The 25872-nt window shown below is 48.3% G+C and overlaps 2 protein-coding genes across 6 annotated transcripts in view; both read right to left on the bottom strand.

The window, feature by feature from the left end:
• Positions 1–164: 164 nt before the first annotated feature.
• hlfb (HLF transcription factor, PAR bZIP family member b) lies at positions 165–10180 on the bottom strand. 2 transcript variants are annotated; one of them, XM_041066867.1, is made up of 4 exons: positions 9831–10180; positions 8308–8670; positions 3609–3823; positions 165–2916 (listed from the first exon to the last, which is right to left on the bottom strand). In XM_041066867.1, exons 1-4 carry the CDS (start codon positions 9961–9963, stop codon positions 2698–2700), a joined length of 930 nt encoding a protein of 309 aa, XP_040922801.1. In that variant the 5' UTR covers positions 9964–10180; the 3' UTR covers positions 165–2697. The 2 variants fall into 2 exon arrangements, with proteins under 2 accessions (XP_040922801.1, XP_040922802.1); XM_041066868.1 differs by having other exon boundaries at positions 165–2913.
• A 4784-nt stretch (positions 10181–14964) lies between these two features.
• stxbp4 (syntaxin binding protein 4) overlaps positions 14965–25872 on the bottom strand; it is a 30597-nt gene continuing 19689 nt past the window's right edge. For 2 of the 4 annotated variants that reach the window (XM_041066863.1, XM_041066864.1), the window contains 5 exons: positions 24689–24805; positions 24362–24411; positions 21722–21858; positions 15665–15722; positions 14965–15330 (listed from right to left, as the gene is read on the bottom strand). In XM_041066863.1, the coding sequence (XP_040922797.1) occupies positions 15174–15330; positions 15665–15722; positions 21722–21858; positions 24362–24411; positions 24689–24805 (519 nt within the window). In that variant the 3' untranslated portion in view covers positions 14965–15173. Of the gene's footprint in view, positions 15331–15664; positions 15723–20295; positions 21568–21695; positions 21859–24361; positions 24412–24688; positions 24806–25872 lie in introns of those variants that run through there. The other 2 variants (XM_041066866.1, XM_041066865.1) reach the window with 2 other exon arrangements.

Below are 25872 nucleotides of genomic sequence, written 5' to 3'. Positions count from 1 at the left end.
TGGAGCTCCTAATGCTTCGTGTCTTCCTGCTGCTGGAGCCACAGCTGGTGTGGAGGTGCTGCCCCCTGGTGGCCGTCGATGGACTGGAGCCTCTATTCACTATTTATCGACTTCCTCTCTTTACCTGCTGTTTGTTCAGACATGAACAAAAAGCTGAGACAGGCTTTATTTGAACTTTTATTTATTCATTATTATTTTGATCATGAGAAACATAATCAAGGACAAATATAGGAAAAATATCTTTGAACACAGAATCAAACAGAGCAGAGCTGCAGAGAGAACCCAACACCAGGATGCAGGAGATAAATCACAGCAAACAAAAGGAACAAGTGCTTCAGGTCGGGTGGATACATTCCTCTGGGCTAAACGTAGCCATGAAACTATACAAACACAAGCATCTATACGGAGGAGCCGAGTCCTCGCAGATAAATCAAAGTGGAGCAGCCGAGCACCTGGTGCAAACCCTGGAACTGAATCAGCTGATGTGGCACCTGCACAGGTGTGCTGGGGGTTCAGAGATTCGGGTGGGGTGGGGGGTGGGGTTGAGGTATTTCAACTACGCAGGGAGGAAAGGCTCGGACACAACGCAGCTCAGGGGATTTTCATAATGCCCATGCACGGCCCACACGGGGCGGACACGCTGTTTTGGTAATATTTCTGAGTATATTTCTATTAATATGTTTAATATACTGCTTATATTCATGTAACTCTTTCCAAAATACACAGGAAATATCTATGTAGGAAAACAGACTGTACAAAAAACAATAAGAATAAGCTCTGTATAAACATTAAAACCTTTAATATATCAATATATCCTTTATATACTGTTTTCTTTTGGTCTGTAGTAAAGAGTACTAAAGTGGTTCCACAGTATAAGACAACACCACTCAACAGTTTCAAATATACATTCATGTCTCACTCGGCCACCGGGGGGCGCACTCACTGCTGAGCGACACCGGGAAATAGGACGGAGAGAAAAATAAAAATAAAGTTCATGCCAAAGTGGAACAGAATCATCTGTTACACCGAAGGAGCAGGTTGGGTTTCTATGGTGAATCCAGATGTTCAGACTCTGCTGAACAGTTTGATAAATACTGTACCACCTCCAGCGCTTCAACAACGTTTCTACAACATTCACAGCAAAAAGCCGACGCACGGACTCAACAGCAGCAGCAGCACATAAACAAATTCACCGTCCGTTAATCCGCTCGGACCAGGACACGTGTTACCGTGTTACCGTCCGCACATCAGAGGGGCTTCGACTCGTCTGCTGACAGGTCTGAGAGCGCGAGGCAAAAACACAACAAACAAACAAACAAACAAAATCAGCTCTTCCTTCATTGCTGCCTCTGTAACACTGTGTGACATTAGCTGTGATGTCACCTGACGCGTCACGCTTTGTGCAGAAAATAACACCTGATGTGGCCCCCGGCCACCAGGGGGCCCCAGAAACAATCTGAAAACATGGACTCTCTTTGGGTTCCTATCTGATTTTGTCACAATGAAGAATTTAAAGATGCACTCCCTGATGTGGTTACAGCAGATCTGGGGATTATAACAAATACATTTTGCAGATTATAAAAAACGCTATAAATTTTTCTTGGCATTTTACGGAACTACGTCAAAATCAGCGAGTGCGTCTAAAACTTAGGGCCCCAAAAAGGCGGGAACCCGTCCAGGTAGAAAAAAATTCAAACCACGACAACAGATGCTGATTAGCCGACAGGAGACGGCAGGAGGCGGGACACTTTCATATACAGAGTCGTCAGGAGCAGAACAAAGGCAGGTATGTACATGTGAACAGGTGCACTGTGGGGACACACCTGCAGGGGCGGAGTCTGTGAGGGGCTGGCAGAGAGCGAGGCATCGGTAGTTATAAAGTGCCGTCACCACAGGCTGGGAAAGGAAGGTCAAAGGTCAGACATCAGGCGGGCTGACGTGGTGGCAGTTTGGGCTTTGAGGGAACTGAGGAGGAGTCCATGAGGAGGTGTGTGTTTGTGTGTCTGTGTGTGTGTGTGTGTGTGTCACAGCCTGATCCCTCTGAGCCACAGAGCTCCACTGTTTCCTAAAACCAATGAAACACATCACTGATCCACACTGTTCCACTGGGTCACATGTTCCATCATCACCATCAACACACACACTGCAGTTTATCCTGACACACACACACACACACACACACACACACATGCACACACACACCAAGCACCAAACGTGGATTAATGAAACAGTCCCCGACACCGTCCCTGCTTCCTTCAGTTCACTTATCGTTTGTTCAAACCTTCAGTGTCTTGTTGTTAAATGAAAGTTCGTCTGTGAGGTTTTTAAAGACTGACGTCGTCAGTAGGAACCAACGGGCTCAGAGCAGAGAGCCTCAGACAGAGGAGGGAAGGTGCTGAGGGACGGACGAACACACTGAGGGTTTCTGTCCATGTTTTCATTCATCAGGTCTTCAGGGTCTGAACCGTCTCGGTGGTCCGCGGTGAGACGAGGTCAGAGCTGAGACTCGAAAAACGAAAAGCTGACACATATTCTGAAGTGTTAACTCTTTACCTGCTGTGAGTCGAGTCGTCAGGACTGTGTTTGTGGGGGACAGGTGAAATGGGGTCACTGGTGGATCAGCTGAAGGTGGGGTCATCTTTCTCAGTGTGTTTCTTTTGTATACGTGTGTGTGTGTGTATTTGTGTGTGTGTGTCCTCACAGCGGCCCGTGCTGGGCCTCGTACTTGGCCAGGATGTTCTTGGTGCGTCCGAGCTCTTTCCTCAGGTCGGCCACCTCCTGCCTCAGAGCCGAGTTCTCCTTCTCCAGGAAGCCGGCTCGGATGGCGATCTGGTTCTCTTTGAGCCGCCTCGCGTCCCGGGACCGCTTCGCTGCCAAGTTGTTCTTCCTGCGCCTGGCCCAGTATTTGTCATCCTGCTCAAAGGACACAAAAGGGGAGAGAGGAGACGTGAAAAAAGGGGATGACTTCAAAGAAACAAACACAGGCGAGGACAGGAGACAGGAGGCAGGACCTGGGCTCTGTGTTGAAAATGTAGTTCCAACACAGTTGAGTTCTGTCAGAACGGTGCAGAGGTGGAACCCGGACCGCTGACCCCTGACCCTGGTGACTTTTTCTGCCCCCTTGTGGCTAAACATGGCTTCATGCAGCTCGGAGCTGTCACACCTGTATGACTTCTCCTGTCCGTGGTCACGTATGATCAGAGCCTCTGTGTGTGCCTGAGCTTTCAGCCGCTCATCGCTGGACTGCAGCCACACACAGATCCGCTCTTTATTTCAGCAAATTAAAAGCTAAATCCTCTCAGTCCGACCTCACAGCGATCAGCAGCGCTCCCTCGTTCAGTCCGATATAAGCCTCTTAACCAGGAGGACACGCCCCCTCAGACACAGCCAACAGGAGAGCTGAGGCTGCTGATGGACAGATGAAGGACAGACCACGAACCCGCCTCTCATTTCTCTGGTTTCAGGTTTTTGTTTTTTTTTGCTGAAATGTTGAAACAGATGTTTTTCTCCAAAACACATAACACGCTGATTTCATTTGGAAGAGGAGAAAAAAAAATGCTCCAGCAGCATCAGCCTCCTTCAACTCGTCACAACCAACTTCAAATTACCTTCAGGTCGTCCGGGATGAAGACCTTGCGAGCTTTCTTGATCATCGGCTGAGGTTTCAGCTCCTCGGCCGAGAACTTGCGTTTGCGTGGGTCGAAGATCTCCTGGCCCGGAACGCTGGACAGAGCCAGGTCTGCTGGGTCGGGCTCGTACCCAACTGGGACCTGGATGGAGTCCGGGTCGATGGGGCTGGGAGTGTTTCTGGAGTTTGGGAGACCTGGAGGGAGATGGAGACAAAGCTGAGCCATGAAAGACAGAAGATCAGATGTCATGTGTTTCTGTGTCAAACAGTAAGACAGGTCTCAGTGTCTCAACAAGGAATATCCCCCCTAACCCTCCAAAACCTGATCGGACTGAGAACAGCTGATCACATTCAGCTCCGTCCTTTTTTCTGTCCTGCTCTTTGTTTCCATCAGCAACAAGAGAAACAGGAGAACAGGCTCAAACGTCCTTAAACCTCAGTGAACGATCAGAGGACACGGTCTGAGGCTGCAGGGTCGAGATGCAGCCACCAGGTGGAGACAGACCTGAAGTTAAAGCAGATCTGCAGGACCCTGATGCCACTGAGAGCAGGGACAATTTTACTGTCTCAACATGAAGAAGTCCTCACAGAGGACAATGGACACACTGCTTCCTGTCTGCTCTGCTCCGGGGGAGGGGGGACAGCGGGTGGGAGCCGTGGGAAGATTAACCTGATAAAACATGTGAATATAAATCCATCCACCCTGAGGAGCTGCAGATCACAGATATGTAGAGAATGAAAGTGTAAAGTCCATTTTCTCTGCTCTCAGATGCTGAGTCAGGTTTGGGAGCAGCAAACTGACGTGTCAGCGGCTGAGCTTCGCCTCTGAATCAGAACCTGTTTCTACTTTTACAATAAGCTCGAGTTCTTTATCATGCAGGTCCGAGAAGATCCGGGATCTGATCAGAGAACCTGACGTTCACCACCACCCGACCAACACGTCTGAGACCAGCCCCCCTCTATGAGCCGCAGCAGCAGGTCCTGGAAGAGACTGTTTGTTTTTCCTCTCCAGCTGGTCCAGCAGAGGTCAGGGGCAGGTGTGTGCGTGTGTGTGTGTGCGTGTGTGTGTGTGTGTGTGTGTGTGTGTGTGTGTGTGTGTGTGTGTGTGTTAGACCTTGGGAAACAGGGACATACTGGATGGTCCCCTGAGCTTCAAAGGGCTGTTTGAAGGTTCTGATGTGGTTTTAGGATCAGACTCAGACCAGGTTCAGGTTCAGGTTCAGCTGAGGCGTCTCTGGGCGAATGTACGCCGGCGTCGGTCGCTTGTGCGACAGTGTGAACTACAGCTGCAGCAGCTGCTCGATTCTTTTTCCTGCTTCCACACACTTTGGTCTGCGGGACATTTGAACGAGCTTTTTGTTTATATTTTCTGATCGATGAAGAAAGTAATCGGCAGATTAATCAATAATCGCAAATAATGGTCAGTTGCTGCGCTTCTGTAAACAAACCATAACGTGTGAAACTGGATTTATCAAAGAAAATTTATGAGACAAAGATGAGACGGACAACGACAGGCTGGAGGAAAACAAAGCTCCTGTACCCACAGTTATCTGCACCAGTGCAGCAGCATAGTTCGAGGTGTAACAGTCCTCACTGGCTTACAGGGCTGCACACAGACCCACACAGACTCACACAGACCCACACAGACTCACACAGACCCACACAGACCCACACAGACTCACACAGACTCACACAGACCCACACAGACTCACACAGACTCACACAGACCCACACAGACCCACACAGACTCACACAGACCCACACAGACCCACACAGACCCACACAGACTCACACAGACCCACACAGACCCACACAGACCCACACAGACTCACACAGACCCACACAGACTCAGACAGACCCACACAGACCCACACAGACACACACAGACCCACACAGACTCACACAGACCCACACAGACCCACACAGACTCACACAGACCCACACAGACCCACACAGACTCACACAGACCCACTCAGACTCACACAGACGATGCTGGACGTGTGCACATGATGAATTTGATTTGAGCTTAAATCCAGTTTTTCTCTCATCTTTGGTCCTGAAGCTAAAACGGTGCAGGTGATGTCAGTGAACGCAGCACACGATGCGCCTCGCTGCCTCAAACGTGACGCTGGGAGACATCGGACATGTGCTTGTGTGTGTGTGCTCGTGTGTGTAACACGAGCACATTTAATCTGCGTGAGCTGCAGCTCCGGATGTTTGGTGGCTGAACCTGTAAAAACGGAGCGCTCGTCAGTGTGAGCAGCTTATTACCACACACAGATTTCATATTACGGCGGGAGCACAGGGCCTGTGTGGTGGTTCAGGGTTGAGGACTTGTTGATCTGTCAGCTCTTCATGCCTCTGAAGGCTGCGAGCTCCTGTACGATCACAGGATTTTCACACGTTTACAGAGATTTCAGTGAGTACATGAAAGTGTAAAGGGTCATTCCCACAAACCCGGAGCTGAAGCACAGCTGGGCTTTAAATAAAAAACTAAACTGTCAGGAGCGATTTCACACACTCTCTCAGATGAAAGCGTGGACAGGAAGAGGAAACGTTCAGGTTCTGCAGTGACTCCACCTAAAGAGCAGGATGAGGATGTTTGTGCTTTTTCAGTCTCTCTCGCTCTCTCAGTCCGTTTGTTTTTCATTACCAGGTGAACCCTGGGTAACCCTGGTTGTTCCTGCCTCCTTATCTGCTGGACAGTCACGGGGCCATGTGGGAATACAAATATGCAGATTATACCATAGATTACTTTGCTATATTTAGACTGGGAGCAGCAGATTACTGTTGGTCTGTGCTGGAGTCCAGCTACAGTTTGCTGCTGTGAAGTCGTTCAGTGAAGTCAGAGGAAAATTATTTAACTAACTTTACTAAACATTCATCATGTAACTCAAACCAAAACACTGGTGCAAGTGACTGACAGTCTGTGGTGAGTTCAGGGTCTGTCAGTAAAACTCTGATGTGTTTTTAAGAACTTTTCGCTCAGTAATTAAACTTTTTAATGTGAAAAAAACATCAGACACAAATTATTTTCACGCCATCAAACATCGTTAGGTCTTTAAAATATCGGCTCCAGTATCGACCTTTAAGTCACATCAGCTAAAGTCACATCAGCTAAAGTCACATCAGCTAAAGTCCTGCAGCTGATTCTGAAACACACCTCAAGACGTGAAGTCAGCGCTGAGCCAGGAGGAGAATCCCAGGCTGAAACACACACACACACACACACACACACACACTGCTCCCGGTCTGTTTCTGAGTGTGTGTGTGTGTGAGTCTGTGCATTAGTTGATCTGAATGTAAACACTAAGTTGGAAATTGGTGTGTGTGTGTGTGTATGTGAGGGCTGCCGCCCCCTGGCCTACTTCTGCAGAGAACACGAGCACACACATGTAGGCACACACACACACACACAGACACACACACCAGCGAGTCATGTCACATGGCCTACTTCTGTGGAGAACACTATGTTCTTAAAACATTGAACTCATGCAGGGGGGTGCACACACACACACACACACACACCAGTGAGTCACATGTCTCAGCACGCTGTGAGAGGACCGCTTGTTTTCTTTCACTATAAACATGAAGAACACGGAGTAAAAGAGTCAAAGCGGAAGTTCTCGCCTTCACACACACACACACACACACACACACACACACACACACACACACACGCTGGGGCCAGGACATCTGTGGAGGTGTAGAATCTGACACTTCTCTCACTCATGCTGTTTGGGACGGACATGTTTTCCTCGCAGCATCAAGCGAGTGTTACTACTCAGAGCCCCCCCCCCCCCCCTGAAAGTAACTGGTAACCAACATCTGGTTAATCCAGAACCAGTTCACCTCAAAGAGACAAACTCACAGGTCAAGTGGAGTATTTCCACACTCAGCTGAGAGGTTTTTCCAAACAAAGCCCTGAACGCCTCCTGACTGCCTGCTTCTGCTCATCCATCACTGCTAATCACTCATGAGGACAAAGGAGCTGAGAGACTGTCCTCCTACTGCAGCTGAAGCTCATCACGAAACAGACGAATGGCCTTCATTTTACTTTAGCGTGAGACGATCGGCAGCAGGAGCGAGCTGCTGGTGAACTGGAAGCTGTTCCTGCTGCTCGGTGATCAGTGATTTTAGTCATTTAAAGGACCAAACCAACATCTATGAATTTATTTTTCCTTTAGTTACAGTTTCCTTTGTTTTTTCTGTGGTATGAACATTTACTCGTTGTCTCCTGAAACTAAAGCTGAAACAGTAAAAGTCAGTTAATCAGTTTGTTCATTGTGATGTTTAAGTGCAGATAGATTTAGAGTCTGAAGCCTGGACAGGCCTTTGTGGGTCACAGTGGACTGTCCTCTGTACCTGGCATTTCTTTCACGGTTCTTCAAGGATTCATCCTAAGTCCTGTTATTTTCTGCCTACTCTTTCTCTTGGACAGTTAAATCAAAAATAGAAAAACTGTCGTCACTATGTTGATGACATTCTGCTTTATCTACAGTTAAAACTAAGCCGACTGCCCAGGAACATCCAAAGACTCAAAGCAGGCTTTTGTGATTAGCTCATCTCGTACTAACAGGTCTTTTGTGGTCACTCTGGGCAGTTACTCATCGTCCATACCTGGTGTTTCCTGTGGGGTAAAAATGATGGTACGAGGTGTGAAGACGTGTGTGTGCTACCTGCTCTTGCAGGGCTGCTGTGCAGGCAGTTCGGGGAGACGACGCTCGTGTTTATGGAGGTGGAGGCGTGGTTGCTGAGGTCCATCACTGATGGTGCTGGCGTGGGTGGGGCTGGGGGCATGATTGGCGGCTGGCGTGGCGGAGCGTGTGGCTGCTGCTGGTCGTGGTGGTGGTGGTGGTGGGAGGGGCTGGAGGGGATACCGTTCTCAGACAGGAACTCTTCCAGGTCCATGTACTCCAGCTGGAAGGTGTCTCCGTCATAGGGGAGGGTCTTGTCCCACAGTGTGGGGCCCAGGAAGGCTGACTGGGGGGTGCTGTGCTCCTCCTCCAGGTTCTTCTCCTTCTCCTGCTCCTTGCTGAAAGCTGAGGGAGGAGGGACGGAGGGAGGAAGTCAGTCAGTACGAACCAAAAAACAAAACCAGTTTAGTTTTGTAAGTTTTACAATAGTTTAAAAACTGGATGAGAAGTTTTACACGAAACAAATGTGGACTTAACATGTCTGTTAGCTGGTTAATAGAAAACGCCATCGTTCACCTTTAATGAAAGAATGAATGAATGAATACTCCTCTGCAAACCTTTGCATGAACACTTCTATCACTCAAACAACAAACCTGGACGTGAGCAGTGAAATATTTCCATGTTTCAGGTGAGTGATGAAATCTGAGCTGCTATGAAACACAGTGGCACATGAAAGTGTGTGTGTCGTCCTCTGAGGTGTGTGGTGCTCTTCATGTTAACATCACACACCTTATGAACGAGTGTGTTTACAACTATCTTTAACCTCATCAGGAAAACTGCTGATCGAACGGTTCTCAGTGCTTCAGGCTGCTCAGACACAAAATGTCACACAAAACAAAACGTGGTTCCCAGGAGCGGCGAGGAAACGTGTCCCTGACCAGACTCTGGACCGCAGTCTGAGAGGTGACCTCTGACCCTGCCACAAACAGATGGATCTCTCCCACAGGAATCGATACGCTTCACATCGTTTATCATCACTGAGTAAAGGCGTTAAGGAAAAATCTGAAGCGTTAAAGATGCATGAAAGTATTTCGATGAAATGCTGAGGGAGGTTTTTCACTGTTTCCTGATGTTTCTAAAACAGATTAACTGAGAAAATGATGCCGTAAAACAATTAGATCATAACTAAGGAAGATAAAAGCAGAGCTGAACAGTTCAATATTTCATTTTGATTTAAAGAAAAGACAGAAAATAACAGAGTTTGGTTGGTGTAGAAGAGGTGGTGGTGTGGGGGGGTGGGGGCTCTGCACCGCTGACCTCTGAGTCTTTTAACAAACTACATCTCCACATATTAAACTTCTCATCATCTGGAAATGAACCTGTCATTTGTCCAACTGTCCCTCTGCTCCTGAGACTCATGTCCCGGGGCCAGCTGACGCCTGACGCCCTGCACACTCTGAAAAGTTTCAGCCTGAGGCTCAGACTCTGGTCCTCAGCCCTGATCCTGTAAACCTGCACCCCGCGGCTCACAGCCGAGGCTGCGGCCGTTTCTCCCCTCACTTCACCTTCATGATGCAGCGGCAGCTTCATCGGGTTTTCCAGCAGAGACTTCAGGACTCCGTGCGTCGCCGGAGGCAGGAAACTCGGATTCAGCGGGATGGGATGCCGGGACATTTTCTCCATCACGCCTCTTTGCATCGGGAGTCGAAGATCCGAGAGCGCACGAACACAAAAAGCCCAAATCGAGCAGAAACCGGTGTGAATCAGCTGCGGCGGCGTCCCGAGCTCTGCAGCCTACATGAAAAACAAAGCGAACTGAAAGTCAGAGCCCTTCGAACAAAAACCGAGAGTCAGGAAAACCGATGAGCTGCGGGCGCGTGCGGCGGCGGCTGACAGACCGATCACCGATCCCATGTGTGAGGACGGAGGACTGCTGACGTCAAACCGCGAGCCAAACACCCGCCCCTTTACCTCCCCCCTCCTCCCCCCTCCCCGTCAGCCCTCACCCAGATCAGCAGCGCTCGAGCTTTTCAGTGTGTTCAGCTGATTTCTGATTCATGTGAGATGATTTTACTCTGATCAGCCTCATGCTGTGTTCCTAATGAACTGACCACAGTGTGTCCCCTCACCACACACAACAGCACAGTGTTCAAAACAACACAACTTTATTTTAACGATTCAAAACTTCCAAAGACAACAAACAGAATCAGGGTGTTTCAGCCGGGTGGACGTCACCTGTCAATCATGATGGTTTTCCTACTTTACAGTTTCACTTTTAACTTCAGTCACAGTTTGATTAAACTGAAGACACGCGAGGAAAAGAAGAGTCTATTCATTCAGAATTTGGATGTTTTAACATTTTAACACACTCACACACACACACACACACACACACACACACACACACACACACAGCAGAGAGGAATGCTGGGTCACATGAGTGGGCCAGCTTGACCTACTTTTGTCCAATGAGAAGCCTCCATCTCCAGCTCTCCTCCCCCTCCTCCCCCCTCCTCCCCTGCAGCCTGGTCACATTGAACCTCATGTGCTTTAGACCAAGAGAAAAACAAATCCTACAGGAGAGGGGAGGAGGAGGGGAGGAGAGGAGGAGAAGAGAGGAGGAGGGGAGGAGAGGAGGAGAAGAGAGGAGGAGAGAGGAGAGGAGAGGAGGAGGGGAGGAGAGGAGAGGAGGAGAAGAGAGGAGGAGAGAGGAGAGGAGAGGAGAGGAGGAGGGGAGGAGAGGAGGAGAAGAGAGGAGGAGAGAGGAGAGGAGAGGAGGAGGGGAGGAGAGGAGGAGAAGAGAGGAGGAGAGAGGAGAGGAGAGGAGAGGAAGAGAGGAGGAGAGGAGAGGAGAGGAGGAGAGGAGAGGTGGAGAGGAGAGGAGAGGAGGAGAGGAGGAGAGGAGGAGAGGAGAGGAGAGGAGGAGGGGAGGAGAGGACAGGAGAGGAGAAGAGGAGGAAATAAAAGAGGAAAGGAAAGGAGTAAAGGACACAGTGATGCACAGAGTTTGAATGAGTTTTCATCTTGGACTTTAAACAATAATCAGACGTTTAATGATCCACAGGTAAAAACATGAAGTGAGGCCGGTCTGATGAAGCTGGACCTGCAGCCTCTGAGCGGCGGCAGCTGAACCCTGAGCAGAGTGAGAGTCCTCGGCAGCCTCGACAGATCCCTGTCAGCCTCGCTCTCATTAAAACTTCCTTAGCAACAGCGGTTACTAAAGCACAGTGATGTTGTGACGACCTTTGTGGGAGAGGAAAGTAGGACAGGGCTTAGAGCGGGGACTGGGCCAAACATGGATCTGACTCATCTCTTCGACACGCATGCTCCATCGCTAAGCCACTCGCTATCGTTACCTGCCGAGGACCTGCCCCCACACACCTGATTACACCTGTACACCTTCTGCTAGTCACCGAAGACATCTGCAGCCATTACAGGGCAGCTCGGACTCTCCTCTACAGTTTTCCTGCTTCGGTTCAGTCTTGTCACTTTCACCGTTTCCAGTTAGCAGCTAGCGAGTGAAGAGTCAGATCCTTCTCTCAGGAGGTGGTGCAGACCAAACCGGAGCTAAAAGGACACTGAATATATGACTAACATTCAGCAAGTGACCGTGTCACTCTGTTGAAGGAGTAAATAAGCTAAAGTTTCCCCAAATAACGTTTTACATCAAAGTTAGCAACACACATCCAAACTCCACCGAACACGACCTCTCATACTGTGAGTGAGGGGTGAGAGGACGCACTTTTCAGCGTGAGGTCAAACGGTTTGGTTTCCTTCTTCAGCCACAGGGAACCTGCTGTGAAACTTCCAGAGGAATCACCTGGATCTTCGTGCGCTGGAGTTCATCCTGAGGAGGAAACCTGCAGCGCTGACTCCTCAGGACTACAGTTGCACAGAAGCCCTCGTTTTGTGGGTCAGTTTTTCCAAACAGTAACAGGCTCATGTAATCCCAAAGCATTGTGCCTACAATGGCCTTTTACCATTACAGAGTTGAAATTATGATTTACATAACCAAAGCTGGGTTGAATGAGCTCAGTCAGAGTGTTGACCTCCTGGTACCTGCTAAGACTCACCGCGGCTGAGCCAAGACCTATTTTCAGCCGTAAAACAAGGTAATTAATAAGAGCTCTCGTCACCAAGAAGCTGAATGAAAGAGGTGTAATGCATGGATTTTCTGTTGAACTCCTCATCAGTGACGTCGCTGAGCGGGGGCCAATGACCAGCTACCTGGGATCTGTTTGGGCTGAGGTTTCTAATCCAGCCCCGACAGAGTTGTTGATGCAGCCTGTGACCTTTGAATTCTGCAGGTTGAATGAAGGAAAAGAGGCTTTGCATGTTGTGTAACTTCTCCTCTGATTTGGTTGTAAACTGTTCAGACACAAGCATCTGAGCAGGACAGAGCAGGACAGAGCAGGACAGAGCAGGACAGAGTAGGACAGAGTAGGACAGAGCAGGACAGAGTAGGACAGAGCAGGACAGAGTAGGACTGCACGTACACAAACAGATTATCTGGTTGAATCGAGGGCAACTGGACTTGAACCTGTAAAGATTCTGATCCTGTGACAGTTGATGTTGATGTTGTTGTTGATGTTGTTTGTGAAATGTTTCATCACAGCCTTTTAGTGATACCTGCTGCCATACATGTGTTTCTCACTGTTCCTGTTGAATAAAGAATAAAAGATCAAATAAACCTGACGTCCATCTCTACTGAAAGCTGCCGCAGCTCCTCTGAACTCCTCTCTGACGTCGCCTCCTCTCGTTTTCTCCTCTCCTTCCGTTGTTCCTCCTCTCCTGCTCTCTCCATGTCCATTTCTGTGTCAGTATCTTCTTCTTCTTTGAGCTTGTGCAGCTCAGAAAGTCCTGGCAGCTCAGCTGGTCAGTTTGTGGCATCAAGTCCTGTCTCAGAGTCACAGCTGCACACATGACGTGGTCATGTGGCACTCAGGTTTGTGTTTAGGTGTGTGTGTGTCTGTGTGTCTGTATGTGTGTGTGATTTCATTAGTGTTTCCAAGTGCAGCAGATATTTATAGCTGTACTTGCCAACAAGAAAGGAAATCAATGCTGAAAGCCGCAGGCAGGAGGAATATCGGCTCGGCCCGTCCACCTCCAGCCCTCGCACACACACTATAAATACTACCATTCACATCACACACCAACACGCACACACACACACATACAAACACATTCGCACACTCCAAAAGCACCAAAACCACACGCCGACACGTAATAAATGCTCCTTCGGTGACCTCTTCACCTGCAGCCAAACAGGAAAATAATCTCATTATCACAGACTTTTATTTTGTTAGAGACGTCAGAACGAAGCCGAGAGGAATCGTTTGAAGTCCCACATGAAATGGAAAGACTGCGAGAGAGTTGTTCTCTGCATCGATCCACCTCTGTGACATAACACATGTTGCAGTCCAATAATAACAGCAGTGTGTGGTACAGTGAAGCTTCTGAGGACACACTCAGCAAATCACTCCACGGATTTTATTCAGCTTTTCTTCTCCAGTCCTGACTCTGATCCCTGAGCTCCACCAGATTCAGTTCCTGGGTCTGTGACGGTCAAAGTAGATTATTGATCTGAGGAGTTTGGATTGGACAGACACGGACTGATTGAACCGGTCACAGATTTTAGTTATCAGGAATAACTCAAAGAAAACAACTTCTCTGAGCATCATGTGGTCTGAGCGTAGACCAGGTCTGACTGTAGACCAGGTCTGAGTGTGGACCAGGTCTGAGTGAGCACCAGGTCTGAGTGTGGACCAGTTTGTCACTGTGTGTTTTGATGCAGATGTTTATGAATTATTTTCTCACACTTTTTCTAAACATCCAAACAGGAAGAGTTGATGTAAATATATGATCAGATAAATGTACCTTCAAAACAAAAGCATTTAAAGTCGTGCAAAGATTGTGTATAAATATAAATGAAAAATAAGACTTGTGTAGTAAACTCACACAGAAGCTCCTCTGTGGTGTCCCTGATGTCCCCTGTCAGAGCTCCTGTCTCCTCTCAGGCCTTCGGCTCTGATTGGCCTGCTGCAGGGAGGAAGAACACGTCCTGTTAGATTGGACAGGCCTCTGGCAGCAAACTTCAGGCTCCATTGTGGCTCTTAAGAACAGTTCAGAGCAGGAATGTGGAGCGTCTCAGAATAGCTTCACCCACTGAAGACGACTTCCTGTTGCTGGGAATAAAAACACGCCAGCCTGTGAGGTGGTGGACGGCGTGAGGACAGGCTGCGAACTGAGGACAGACAGAGAGGAGACAGAGCTGCAGCACGGTGAGACAGATACTCCAGTCCCAGACGGCCCTTCTTCCCTGGAGGTTCTTGTTGGACGTAGATGTGACAGAGCTGGTGTGTTTGATAAAAGTTTCCACTCCAGTGTTTTCTGATCTGCCGTCACTGTGTTGTTACAGCTTTGGGAACTAAAATTACTCAGAATCATTCATTCATATTTTACACGATATCACTACAGTCTCTCTGAGCGCGTCCTTCTCACTGTCCAGCTGTGTGAGGTGTCTCTGAGGGACACTGAACACGCTTGTTGTTTCATTCAGGACAGATTCCTACAGAAACACTGAAAAATAAAATAACTTCAGACCCACGTTTCTGAATGATTGACAGTTGGGTTTAATATCTCAGCGTACATGTCACTTCCTGTCTACATTGTTGTTACTAAAGTTTTAACTGTTCAGGACGTTTCCTTTGTTTCGCTGGCGTGAAACTGACTGAGATCTTCAGGACGTCACACACACAGAAACCAGAGCTGGTTCCTGCAGGTGGAGGTCAGCAGAGGCTCAACTACACTTTTTACTAACTTTAATTCACCTCAGCAATGGGACAGAAAACCAGCTGAGATAAAGACAGGAACACAGGAGGGACAATCTGCTGCAGGTCTTCACTGGTCTACATCTCGGTCTCGATGGACGGGCTGGGTCTCCGCTCCGTTGCATCTCCGTCCCGCTCTCCTTCCAGCTCTGAGGTCTCCAGAGGCGAAGCGGACCCCGAGGTGCTGCCGCCGCCGGTCACGGGGAGGCTCCACGATGTCGTCTGGGTCACATGACTGTCACGGGTCAGAGCAGAGACAGGAGACAGGAAGTTGTCTGAATGTTACTGATCACAGAAAAGGCAGTTCTCGACCCCTGAGACGCTTCTTCAACGTGGTGACCTTCAGTCAGCTGACTGCTCTCAGGTCAGCAGGTAATTTGATCAACTGGCTGTAATCAACCAAGGCTCCAGCTTTATCACCTCGGAGGTCGCACTGCTTGGTTTGGGCCCAGTGACATTTGAATAATTTAATAGTTTGCAGGGGCCCAACATTTAGATCCTGCCTGAGGGCCCCTAACACGTTCAGCTGTTAGATCATGTGAGGGTTGGAAAATGTCTGATTCTCTTACTTGATGTAGTATTTGACTCCGTCTGCAGTGTAGGCCTCGTCCCAGCCATAAGGAAGACCTGCGGGGGGGTGATCAGAGAATCATCAGTCCTGTGTGAAACATTCAGACGTGATCAGGCCGAGAGAAAACACCCGGCACAGAGATCAGGTTTCATCCAGCCTCTTTTCCCTGTTCCACCAACCACCGCCCCGTCACCCTCTCTCCACTTTTACTGTACTTTTCCACACTCGTCTCTCCACTTACTGTACAAGAGGGAGACGAAAAGTCTCTTGACCCTGTTTCAGTGAACAAAAGAAGGCCAAGTTTCAGATGCTGCCCTGTGGACAAGAGCTGGTAAACTGAAACCAGAGAAAACAGCTCTGTATCGGTGACCCGGGGCCCCGCGAAGGGTCTGACGGGATATATGACCCATGATGTGTTATCACATACATGTTGCATCCAAAGAGATGTGGCTCACAGAGCTGCTGTCCTGAACATCACATCATTAAAATCATGGGAAATGATTCTAACGATTTGAATGATTTTACTGATCGTGGAGAAAATAAAGCTGCGCTGAGAGTGCGCAGCCATGCTAGCAGCTCTGTGAGGCTGTGGAGCTCTGAGCTAAATGCTAACACCATCATGCTACATGAGTCTGGATCAAACAGGTGACCAGTCACTGGCTAAAAACACTGACATTCAGTACAATTCAGTGTTTTACAGAATGAACCCACGTGTTTCAGGGAGACAGACAGGATCCAACTGTGGGACATTTTTAAATGGACCATTGTCTGATTGTGTGATTTGCTGCAGCTGATGTGAATGAACGGGATCCTTTCCCTCCTACAGGAAGCTGGAGGCTCCCGTGTGCTCGGCTCATCTCAATAATCTTCATGTATGAACACGGACAGAACAATGTGGTTCTCACCGCCGGAACAAAGACACCTGATCCGAGGCGGGAAGCCGCTTTGTGCGGCTGTGAATGCAAACTGGGAAACCATGCGATACGTTTCACAGACCAGGTTTCACCCTGTCAGTCTGAGTGTTGACAGGACGACCGAGGGACAAGAGGCAGGTGTCAGGTGCTGAAGACGTGTCTGTCAAAGAGGAGGACGATGCTGAACGGTGCAGTGATGAGCAGGCCACTCATAGGACTCCAAAGCTTCCTGGAAAACCTGGAAGTCTGTAGCTCACAGCTCAGAGTCAGAGTTCACTAACTGTCCTGCGTCCCATGGTTTGGACTCCTCACACAGAACATTAGCTTGTTTGCAGCAGCAGGATTTTCTGTGTGACCTGTGGAGACAGAGGTTCATGTCTCTGCACAGTAATGACACTGGGTTTGCTCTGGTCCATCGCACTGGGCTGATGGTGTTGATTTCCATCCAGCCGGGGGCTCGTTAGTGATGCGATGCTGTTGTTTGGGTCACGTAGGAGCAACCACATGACTGATTGGACCTGTTAGTGCAGCACAAAGGTCACGGCGGCAGGAACGCTGCTCGAACCGTGTCCAGGGAGAAACTCGCTCAGACCCACAGAGACTTTCCTTCTTTCACTGAAGAATCATTTTCACCTCTGCTCAGGGTTTAAGTCTCTGATCCACTCCCACATACACACACAGACACACACACAGACACACACACATACACAGACACAGACACACACACAGACACACACACATACACACACATACACACACACATACACAGACAGACACACACACAGACACACACACATACACAGACAGACACACACACAGACACACACACATACACAGACACAGACACACACACAGACACACACACATACACACACACAGACACACACACAGACACACACAGACACACACACATACACAGACAGACACACACACAGACACTCCCACATACACAGACAGACACACACACAGACACACGCACAGACACACACACAGACACACACAGACACAGACAGACACACACACACACACACTCCCCCCTGAACACCTGTCTCTGTGCTGCCTGGATCCTGACCACGTTACACTGACACACACAGCGATAACTCAGCTCCTGTGAAGATGTTAGAAATGAGAAATATTTGCACTGATTTCAGCTTTAAAAATGACCTGATGTCCTAAAATACGTTTGGGGACAACTCTGATGTTTCATGGGACAAACAGAGGAAAGCGAGATGTTTACACAGGTTCAGATCTGAATGGTTAGAGATCATCAGGCACATCAGGCTGTGGCGCACACACTTCCTGTGGCTGCTGCTGAATTCTGGTGTGGGTGTGTGTTCTGATGCAGATCAGTTTTAATGATCCAGACACAAAGTCTGGGTCCAGGACACAGTCATCAAGTTATACCGTGGAGTTGTCATGGCAACAGAAATGCAAAGATTGTTGGCTGTGTCTGTACTGACACACAGACACACCCCGCTCTGTGTGTGTGTGTGTGTGTGAACTCTTCGTCCACAAACAGTGTCACTGTGCAGCTGCACTTTCATTAGTGGAAAACACAAACTGAAGCCGGACGCACAAAACATTATTATCATTTTCTCATCCTGCTTCTGTTTGGAGGGAAACTGGTTTTCTCTGGTCTCCACGTTTCAAACTGGAGGAATTTTAGCTGAAAATCTGCCTGAAGCTGTGAAACCAGCAGAGCAACCAGAAACTTCACAACACTCACTCTAACAAACCCTTTCAACCAGCAAACCACCAATCACAACCTCACACACACTTTCACAACCAATCAAATCAATATCAAATTCGATTTTTGCTCTGCTCACAGTTAATGACGAGGTTTTAAACATCCACATCCCACAGGCTGATTCTTCACCGTGTTTCATTCAGTCCAGTCACCTACATGTCACATGTTCACATGCAGATGTTCAGCAGGTTCACACAGTTCACGTCAGTGGAGTCGATTGTTTAACTGCTGTTTGTTTCTCTGACAGAATCAGACGTTGGCACAGACAGTTTCCATCCATTCTGATCGGACTCCTCCGTCCACACACGTCCGCAGGTTTCACTGTCACCCAAAGCAAATGTGAGTGAAGTCTTTTCCATCCGTCTCCTGCTGTGTGAGCAAGAGGCTGATGGAAACTCACAGAGGAAACACTTCAACTCTTCAATCACACAAAGAAAAATTTCATGATGTGACAGTGTTGTAATTCATTTGTCATCACGATGAATAAAAACCAGGCTAATGTCAGCAGACACACCTGAGGTCAGTCAGCTGATACCTGACACCTCTACCTGAGAGTCAGTACAGACTGAGTGACTGCTCTAAACATCAGTGAATCTTCTGCTCTTTAACACTTTTGTGTGACATTAAATTGATGTGTTTCAAACTCATCAAATAAAATATTTCTTTTTAAAAAAATCTAATTTCTGCATCTGTTTTCCATCTGAAGCACATTTTACCTCAGCTTTCTGTAGAACTCTGATCTATATGTAGATTTTAAATTTCCTGCAGAAACGTTCTTTCTTCAGATCTCACACACAAACGCACAGAGACACGGCTGCTTCTTCTTCTGGGTGTGAAACCTTTTAAAGGTCAGTCTGCAGGTTTTATCCACCTGTGTCTAAACGCTCTGAGCGATGACTCATTCATGATGAATGATAAGCTGCGACTTCAGAGGATTTCATTGTGTAACATGAAGCAGCTCCAGGTTGACAAACGCTGGCAGTGAACAACCCAGAGCCCGAAATGTATTTTGGTTCGTGCTCTGCAGATAGTTGCATATGAATGGAATTCATAGGAGACATGGTTGTCATGGTAACTGCGTCCGAGCTGCTGCTCGCATACAACAAATGAATGAACTGTGTCTGAAACTGCTCAGAGTGTTTATCATGCAATCTGGTGGACAGAATGTGTGTGTGTGCAGAAGAAGAAAGCAGGACATGTCTCCACGAATTCATGATGAAAACAAGCTACAGGTGATTTTAACACACACACACAGGGACTGACCTACTTTCTGTGCCGTGGCTGGGTTTTGTTCCTCCCTCTTCATTATCGCTAACAGGACATTGTGAATGATGGAGGACGTCTCCTTTCACCGCCTGTGATCCTGAATCACACCTGGTAATTATGTAACTGTGCCCACGTCCTGCCACTGATGGAGGGAAATTAGGTGACTGTGTCAAAGCCCACATCCTGCCTGCTCAACGCAGAACGGCACTGGACAGCCTCCGACAGCCTCGTGGATTCTGGTTTAAAGATTATAACCAGGCTCTCAGTCAGTGATCAGTGGTCTGAGATCTGTGGATCAGGCCTCTGGTTACACCTCATCCAGCTCTGAGTGTTTGCACTGAACCTCTCACACCCTCTGAACAGCTCCCGGCTCTGTGTATTTGCTGGGAAATCCTCATAGTCCCAGACCGTCTGGACTACCAATTGGAACTCCTGGGATCCCTGCCCTGGGTATTTGTTGGAACAATATATTCTCCTTGACACCCCCATGTCATTCTATCAGTTACAGCCAAAGTTGGACAAACAGACCAAACTGAGCATCTAAAGTCTGCGAAATAATCCGGAAACTACATCAGACACCGCCTGAGCGTGAAACAGCTGCTCCTCTTCAAAAGGAAGAACCCATGATAGGTACACAGTTTGATTCAGAATATTTACTCCAAAAAAGACAAAGGATTTACAGCAAACAACTCCACACACGATAAAAGCATCTAAGGTGCCGGTCAGGCCCTCTGATCGCTGCTGGTATCAGAACTCGATGGCTGTATTTCCGTTTAAATGTCACCTCTGCGTCGCCGTCTGCCTCCAGCCCTCCTGACCTCCTGTTTGAAGGTGAGGGAGGTTCTCGGGATTTCTCCGCCCTTTGATTTGCTGGTTAATCTACTGCACGAACACGAGCATTCAGCCACTCGAACACAAAGCTACACATTGATCAGATAACTGAGAGTCATGAGACAGACAGGAAGCTAACTCGCTCCTGAACAGAGCGTCTGCTACAGTGAATGGCAACCGTATGACATCTGAAGTGTTATAGTGTTTTTATACTGCTTCTTAAATGAAGGTATTTTCTGATGCTACAGGCTATTCAGAGGAAGCTAAAGTCATTTTCAAAGGACTACACCAACGTTTCAGAAGTTTTGCTCACTTCACTCGTGATGTGACGAGTGTTTTGGTGCCAATTCAGACACTTTCACTCGGATCATCAGCACCTGAGTGGTCCTCATGATCCTCGCCGACCAACACCGCTCACGTTTATACCCAAGATGACCTGACGATGACCTGACCGGGGTCGAAACCATGGCTCTCTCTGCTGTTAGCCTAACACACACACACACACACACACACACTCCTTCAGCAGAGAGCTGCCGGAGGTGGAAAGCTAACTGCTAACACACTAGAGAGCACGGATTATGCTGAGCTAGCTGGTTAATAAAGCTCAGTGAAAGCTGATACCACTTGGTTTGTAACGGGGTTACGACCTGACCTGATGGTTTTGGTGCTGTCACTCTGTTATCACATCATCAACAAGGTTAATGGGCCCAACCTGAAAACGTTCATGCAGTCCATCGACACCACAGTGGTCTCCTTCCAGTGTCTCAACCTGTAGAAAGCTGACTGACAAAGTGTCCAGCTTCAGCTTCCATTTACAGTGTTTTCAGGCTAACAGCTGTCAGCCAATCAGAAATCTGAAGCGGTACAGTGACGACTCGTCCATGTGCAGGTTGAATCACTGGAATGAAGCCACAGTTTAATGTGTAGTGACTACTGAGCAAATGTGCAGTGGTAAATGTGCTGCTTCACAGAAACAAAACACTGTTTCATGCAGAGTTAAGACATGAGTCCATTGCTAGCAGGTGCTGAGGAGATGAGGAGCTGTCAGGGAAGAGAGTTCGGATTCACGGTCGGCTGCTGATTTCCTGCTGACGTCTCAGAGCCCCGCTGACTCCTACGGTCGGGTCATCTAGAAGGTCAGCACTGAAACGGGGAGGACAGTCACTCACAACGGCAGGTCGGCAGGATCAGTTTGGTTTCAGCTTCATCCGGTGGGAGTCGCATGCAGGGCAGCACAGAGACAGAGAGGAGGAGGTGGAGGACATGCAGACCTTCATGCGTGGAGGTGATCACTTACAGTCGACCTCCAGGATGGCTCTGACAGTCCTTGTGAGCTCCTTCGCCTCCTGGGCCAGCGTGGCTGCCGTCCAGGGACTCTTCCTGTAGCGAGGAGGGAAGCCTTGAGAGGACGTCCCAACCTTAACGTCTCCAGAGCTGTAAAAAAGAGGGACGGATGAGTCAATGGAGAAAAACTACTGCAACTGCAACCTGCCACTGGTGGAGCCTCACAGAGTTCTCTGCATGACCTGCACAATGACCACAGCCTCACAGGTGTGGCCTCACAGGTTTCTCCACCAGTACACCTCAGTTTCTGTATGTATGAAGGAACAGCAGCTTTTCTTCTTGGGATCCACACAAGAATTTGTCCATGGTAACAACAGATAGTACTGAAGGATCCATGCTCACACTAATGACTCAGTTTTCTCTCAAAGACGTGTGTTTAACTAACTGATCCAATAAAATCTCAGATCAGTAGAATCTGTTTCTATAATGTTTTAAAACTAGATCCAACATTCAGCCGCATACAACAGTTTGTTCTAATGTGAGCGATAAAAGATGGACGAGCACAGGAGGAACAGGAGACGTCACAGTTTGTCTCCCGTGTGACTAAACCATGAAGTCGCACGCTGTCGATGTTAACAGGTATACTGTTGAATCATCTGCATACATGGAAATATGGCGCTCCTTTAAAAACAGAGGAGGCCCATATTTCTTGTAGTTTATGTACATCTGAATAACTCTGTTAGCCTTCTGCCTTCCATGAGAGTGACCCAACACTTTCCTCTGAAAGCTTAAACAACACTGATGAAGCTGCTCGTTGGTGCCTGTTTCTCAGCCTGATGAATAAACCCACGGCTGCAGCTGTTACTCAGAGATCCGTTCACACTTTACCCCTCTCTCCTGAGATCTTTTGTCTGAACCTCTTTCTTTATCATAGAGTCATTAATGGGTTTAATGAGTAACATTCAGAATCATGAAAGACGTCATTACCTCAGACTGAACCGGCAGCAAAGAGCCATTTATTTCTGACAAAGAGGAACAACGCCTCACGTCTGCTGCCCTCACTGAACCGATCGAGCGGCGGCCGACGCTGCAGCTTACGAGTGGCCTACATACACATGGACAGGTGAATAAAGAGGAACAACACTGAGGGGGTCCAGCTGTTATGAAAGATGAGTTGAGGTGTCCCACTGACCTGGACTGAAATAAAAGGAAGCCTGGCAGGAGGTGTCATAGCTGGGTGACTTAATAACATGACCGACTGACCTGATTCGGTCAGACTTACACAACTGGTCAGAAGGTGCTGATAACTCCACATTACTGTTCATACGCTGCAGGATCACAACTCAACAGCAGGAGAGGAGAGAGGAGGAGGCGTCACAGGCAGAGGCTCTGTGCCGTACAGGAAGGAGCTGACAAATAAGTCTGCTTCACTGATATCACTGATATCACTGAAGTAAAATTTATCATCAGTAAAAACCCTCTGGTTTTCAGATCCATTCAAAAATGAAGAACAAAGGAAGGATATAAAGAACGGAGGAAGGACAGAAGGAAGGAGGGAAGGAGGAAAAAGAAGGATGCTAAGAACGAAAGATAGGAAAGATAGGAAATAAAGAACAGAGAGAAGAAATGTAAAAGAGACGACAGGCAGCTCCTCAGTGATGAGGAAGAGTGAAGAAGCGTTTCTGTCCTTCTTCTTCTGTGGTGTCTTTGTTGATCACATAACTTGATGATGATGCCGCGATCTGAACACACGCTGACCTCACACTCTCTCTGCAGGTCGAGTCGTTTCATAACACGACCGCCTGCTGCACGCTGCGGGCGGCCATTAACAGGAGCTAACTGCTGTCCTACCTGGGCTGAAGTGGGCCAAGGTGGACCGCTGAGTGTGTGTGTGTGTGTGTGTGTGTGTGTGTGTGTGTGTGTGTGTGTGTGTGTGTGTGTGTGTAAGCTGGGCTAATGGGCTCCGCTCTCTGCAGGACCTCTCATTATGTGACAAAGGTGTCGAGGTCTTACAGCTTTTGACTCTTTGCTTCTGCTGCAGCTCAGGTGGTCCAGAGGACAGGAAGTGGACCAGTGGGGTTAGAGGACTGCTGAAGTCCAGCACCTCTGACCCGCTCCAGACAGGAGCAGAAACGAGGGACTGTGGTGGAGTTTCCAGAGAAGAGTGTGTGCACATAGAAATACATTATCATTTACTCAGGTAACAACACACAAACACAGTCCAGGGTACAAACGAGAAACTGTAACACAAAGACAGCACACACCCATCCATCCATCTTCAGCACGCTTGACCCGTCAGGGTCACGGGGAGCCGGAGCCTATCCCAGCTGACCACGGCCGAGACCCTGGACCGGTCGCCAGCCAATCACAGGGCTGACACACAAAGACAGACAACCACACACGCACACACCTCGGTGCAATGTAGAGGAACCCGGAGAAAACCCACACAGGCACAGGGAGAACAGAAGAGCCCAGACCGGGTTTCGAACCTGGAACCACTAACCACTGCACCACTGTGCCGCCCAGCAGCACACACACAAAAACACAAAGAAGTACACAGTTTCACACAAACACAACCTCACGTACATTCCAGCACTGCATACACACATTATCACATGTACACAAAAACTGTACCGAAACACACACACTCTACCTGTAGCTCTTCGTTGGTCCGTGGCTTTCGAGCAGAAACTCCTGAACATTCTGCAGAAACAGAGACAAAAGAAACAAACGAAACTCGACCAAAGATCTTTTATTGTCTCATTTTCTTTGATTATTTATGGAAAACTGGAATCCAGCTGCTGAAACCCAGATTATCACATGGTAAATGGTCGTCTGAAGTTCACATTTTCTGTCCTATCATTCTTTGATGAAGGAGAAGAATAACTGGCACAAATATTTCTGTGTGCCGACAGAAAAGTTCCCTCCAGGCCTGAGTAAGAAGAAGGACAGACTCAGTTCCTCTGGTTTGGCAATTTACCTCAACAAAGCTCAGCAGTTTTCCTGTTGACATCTCAAAACCCTTTTTGGCCGTTTCGCTCTTCCGTAGTTGACACTCCAGGACGGCGACCCTCTTCTTCAGCTCCTCCATCTCCTCCTGCCATGAACAAAGAACAAGGAAAACATCCTGTCAATAAACAACCTTTTTCAACTGGTGCGCAGCCGAGGACGGGGACCACGAGTGAACACGGGCACGTCCCAGAATGTGGAACTCTTCCTTTAATAAACTGAGTGATTTATCAGAAACTCTGGTTCTGGTACCATGAATTTGTTAACTCAACAATGAAATGAGGAAACAGTGGGCCGAGTCATCAGTAGCAGCCATATATGGTTTATATATATATATATTCAGCTGTCACATGCAGATGAGAGTGGAGGAAATGTGCATGTTTCAGGTGCAGACAGAGTATTTGGACTTTCAGAGGAACCTGCCTCTGCAGTTCGGAGACGTCTGAGTCAGTGCTTTGTTTTCAAAGTGTCCTATTATTCACAGTGCAGCAGAGAGAGGCTCCTTTCTCTCTACAGATTTCTAAAATCTCCGTCCCGCGGTGTCGACTCTGCTCGTCTGCTCGGCGCCAGCAGCCAGCCTTCACCGCCGCTGCTGTCCCGCGGGTTGCCAGCCAGATTTCTATAAAAATAACCTGTTGGAGAACGGCAACGTCAGAGAGGGGAGCAGCTCTGTCACTGAATAAGACCGAGCAAAACACTGACCCAGATTCACTGCTGCTGATAGAGGAAGAAACCAAACCCTGGTGGACGGGGGGGCGGGGGGGTGGAATCAGAGAGGGATGCTGGGAAATCATGAGGGAGATAACAGGGAAGGGCGCTGAAAAAAATTAATAGAGAAATTTCCTTGTGTCAGACAAAAAAAAAATCTGCCAGTGAGTCACAATCAAAGGACTGTGAGAAAGGCTTTGGAGACGAGGAGCTGAGGAAAGTGGATGATGCAGCAGCCACAGAGTGAAGCTGCCTCAGCCTGTCACTCTCCTGGTGACAACACGCTTCCATCATTTCATGTGAGAAGCATGAAGGAAGCTTCCTGACGTGTCAGAGTTAAATCATGTCTTCTTTCCATGTCCTTTAACTAGATTTACACAAACATGAACTGATTCACTTTATATTTTGACTTTGAGTTAACGTGGATCGTCCTCAGCTCGTCTGAAC

The sequence above is a fragment of the Toxotes jaculatrix genome, chromosome 21 (assembly GCF_017976425.1).
Source record: "Toxotes jaculatrix isolate fToxJac2 chromosome 21, fToxJac2.pri, whole genome shotgun sequence".
NCBI classification, from domain to species: domain Eukaryota; kingdom Metazoa; phylum Chordata; class Actinopteri; family Toxotidae; genus Toxotes; species Toxotes jaculatrix.
This window is presented reverse-complemented; position numbering and strand designations above follow the sequence as displayed.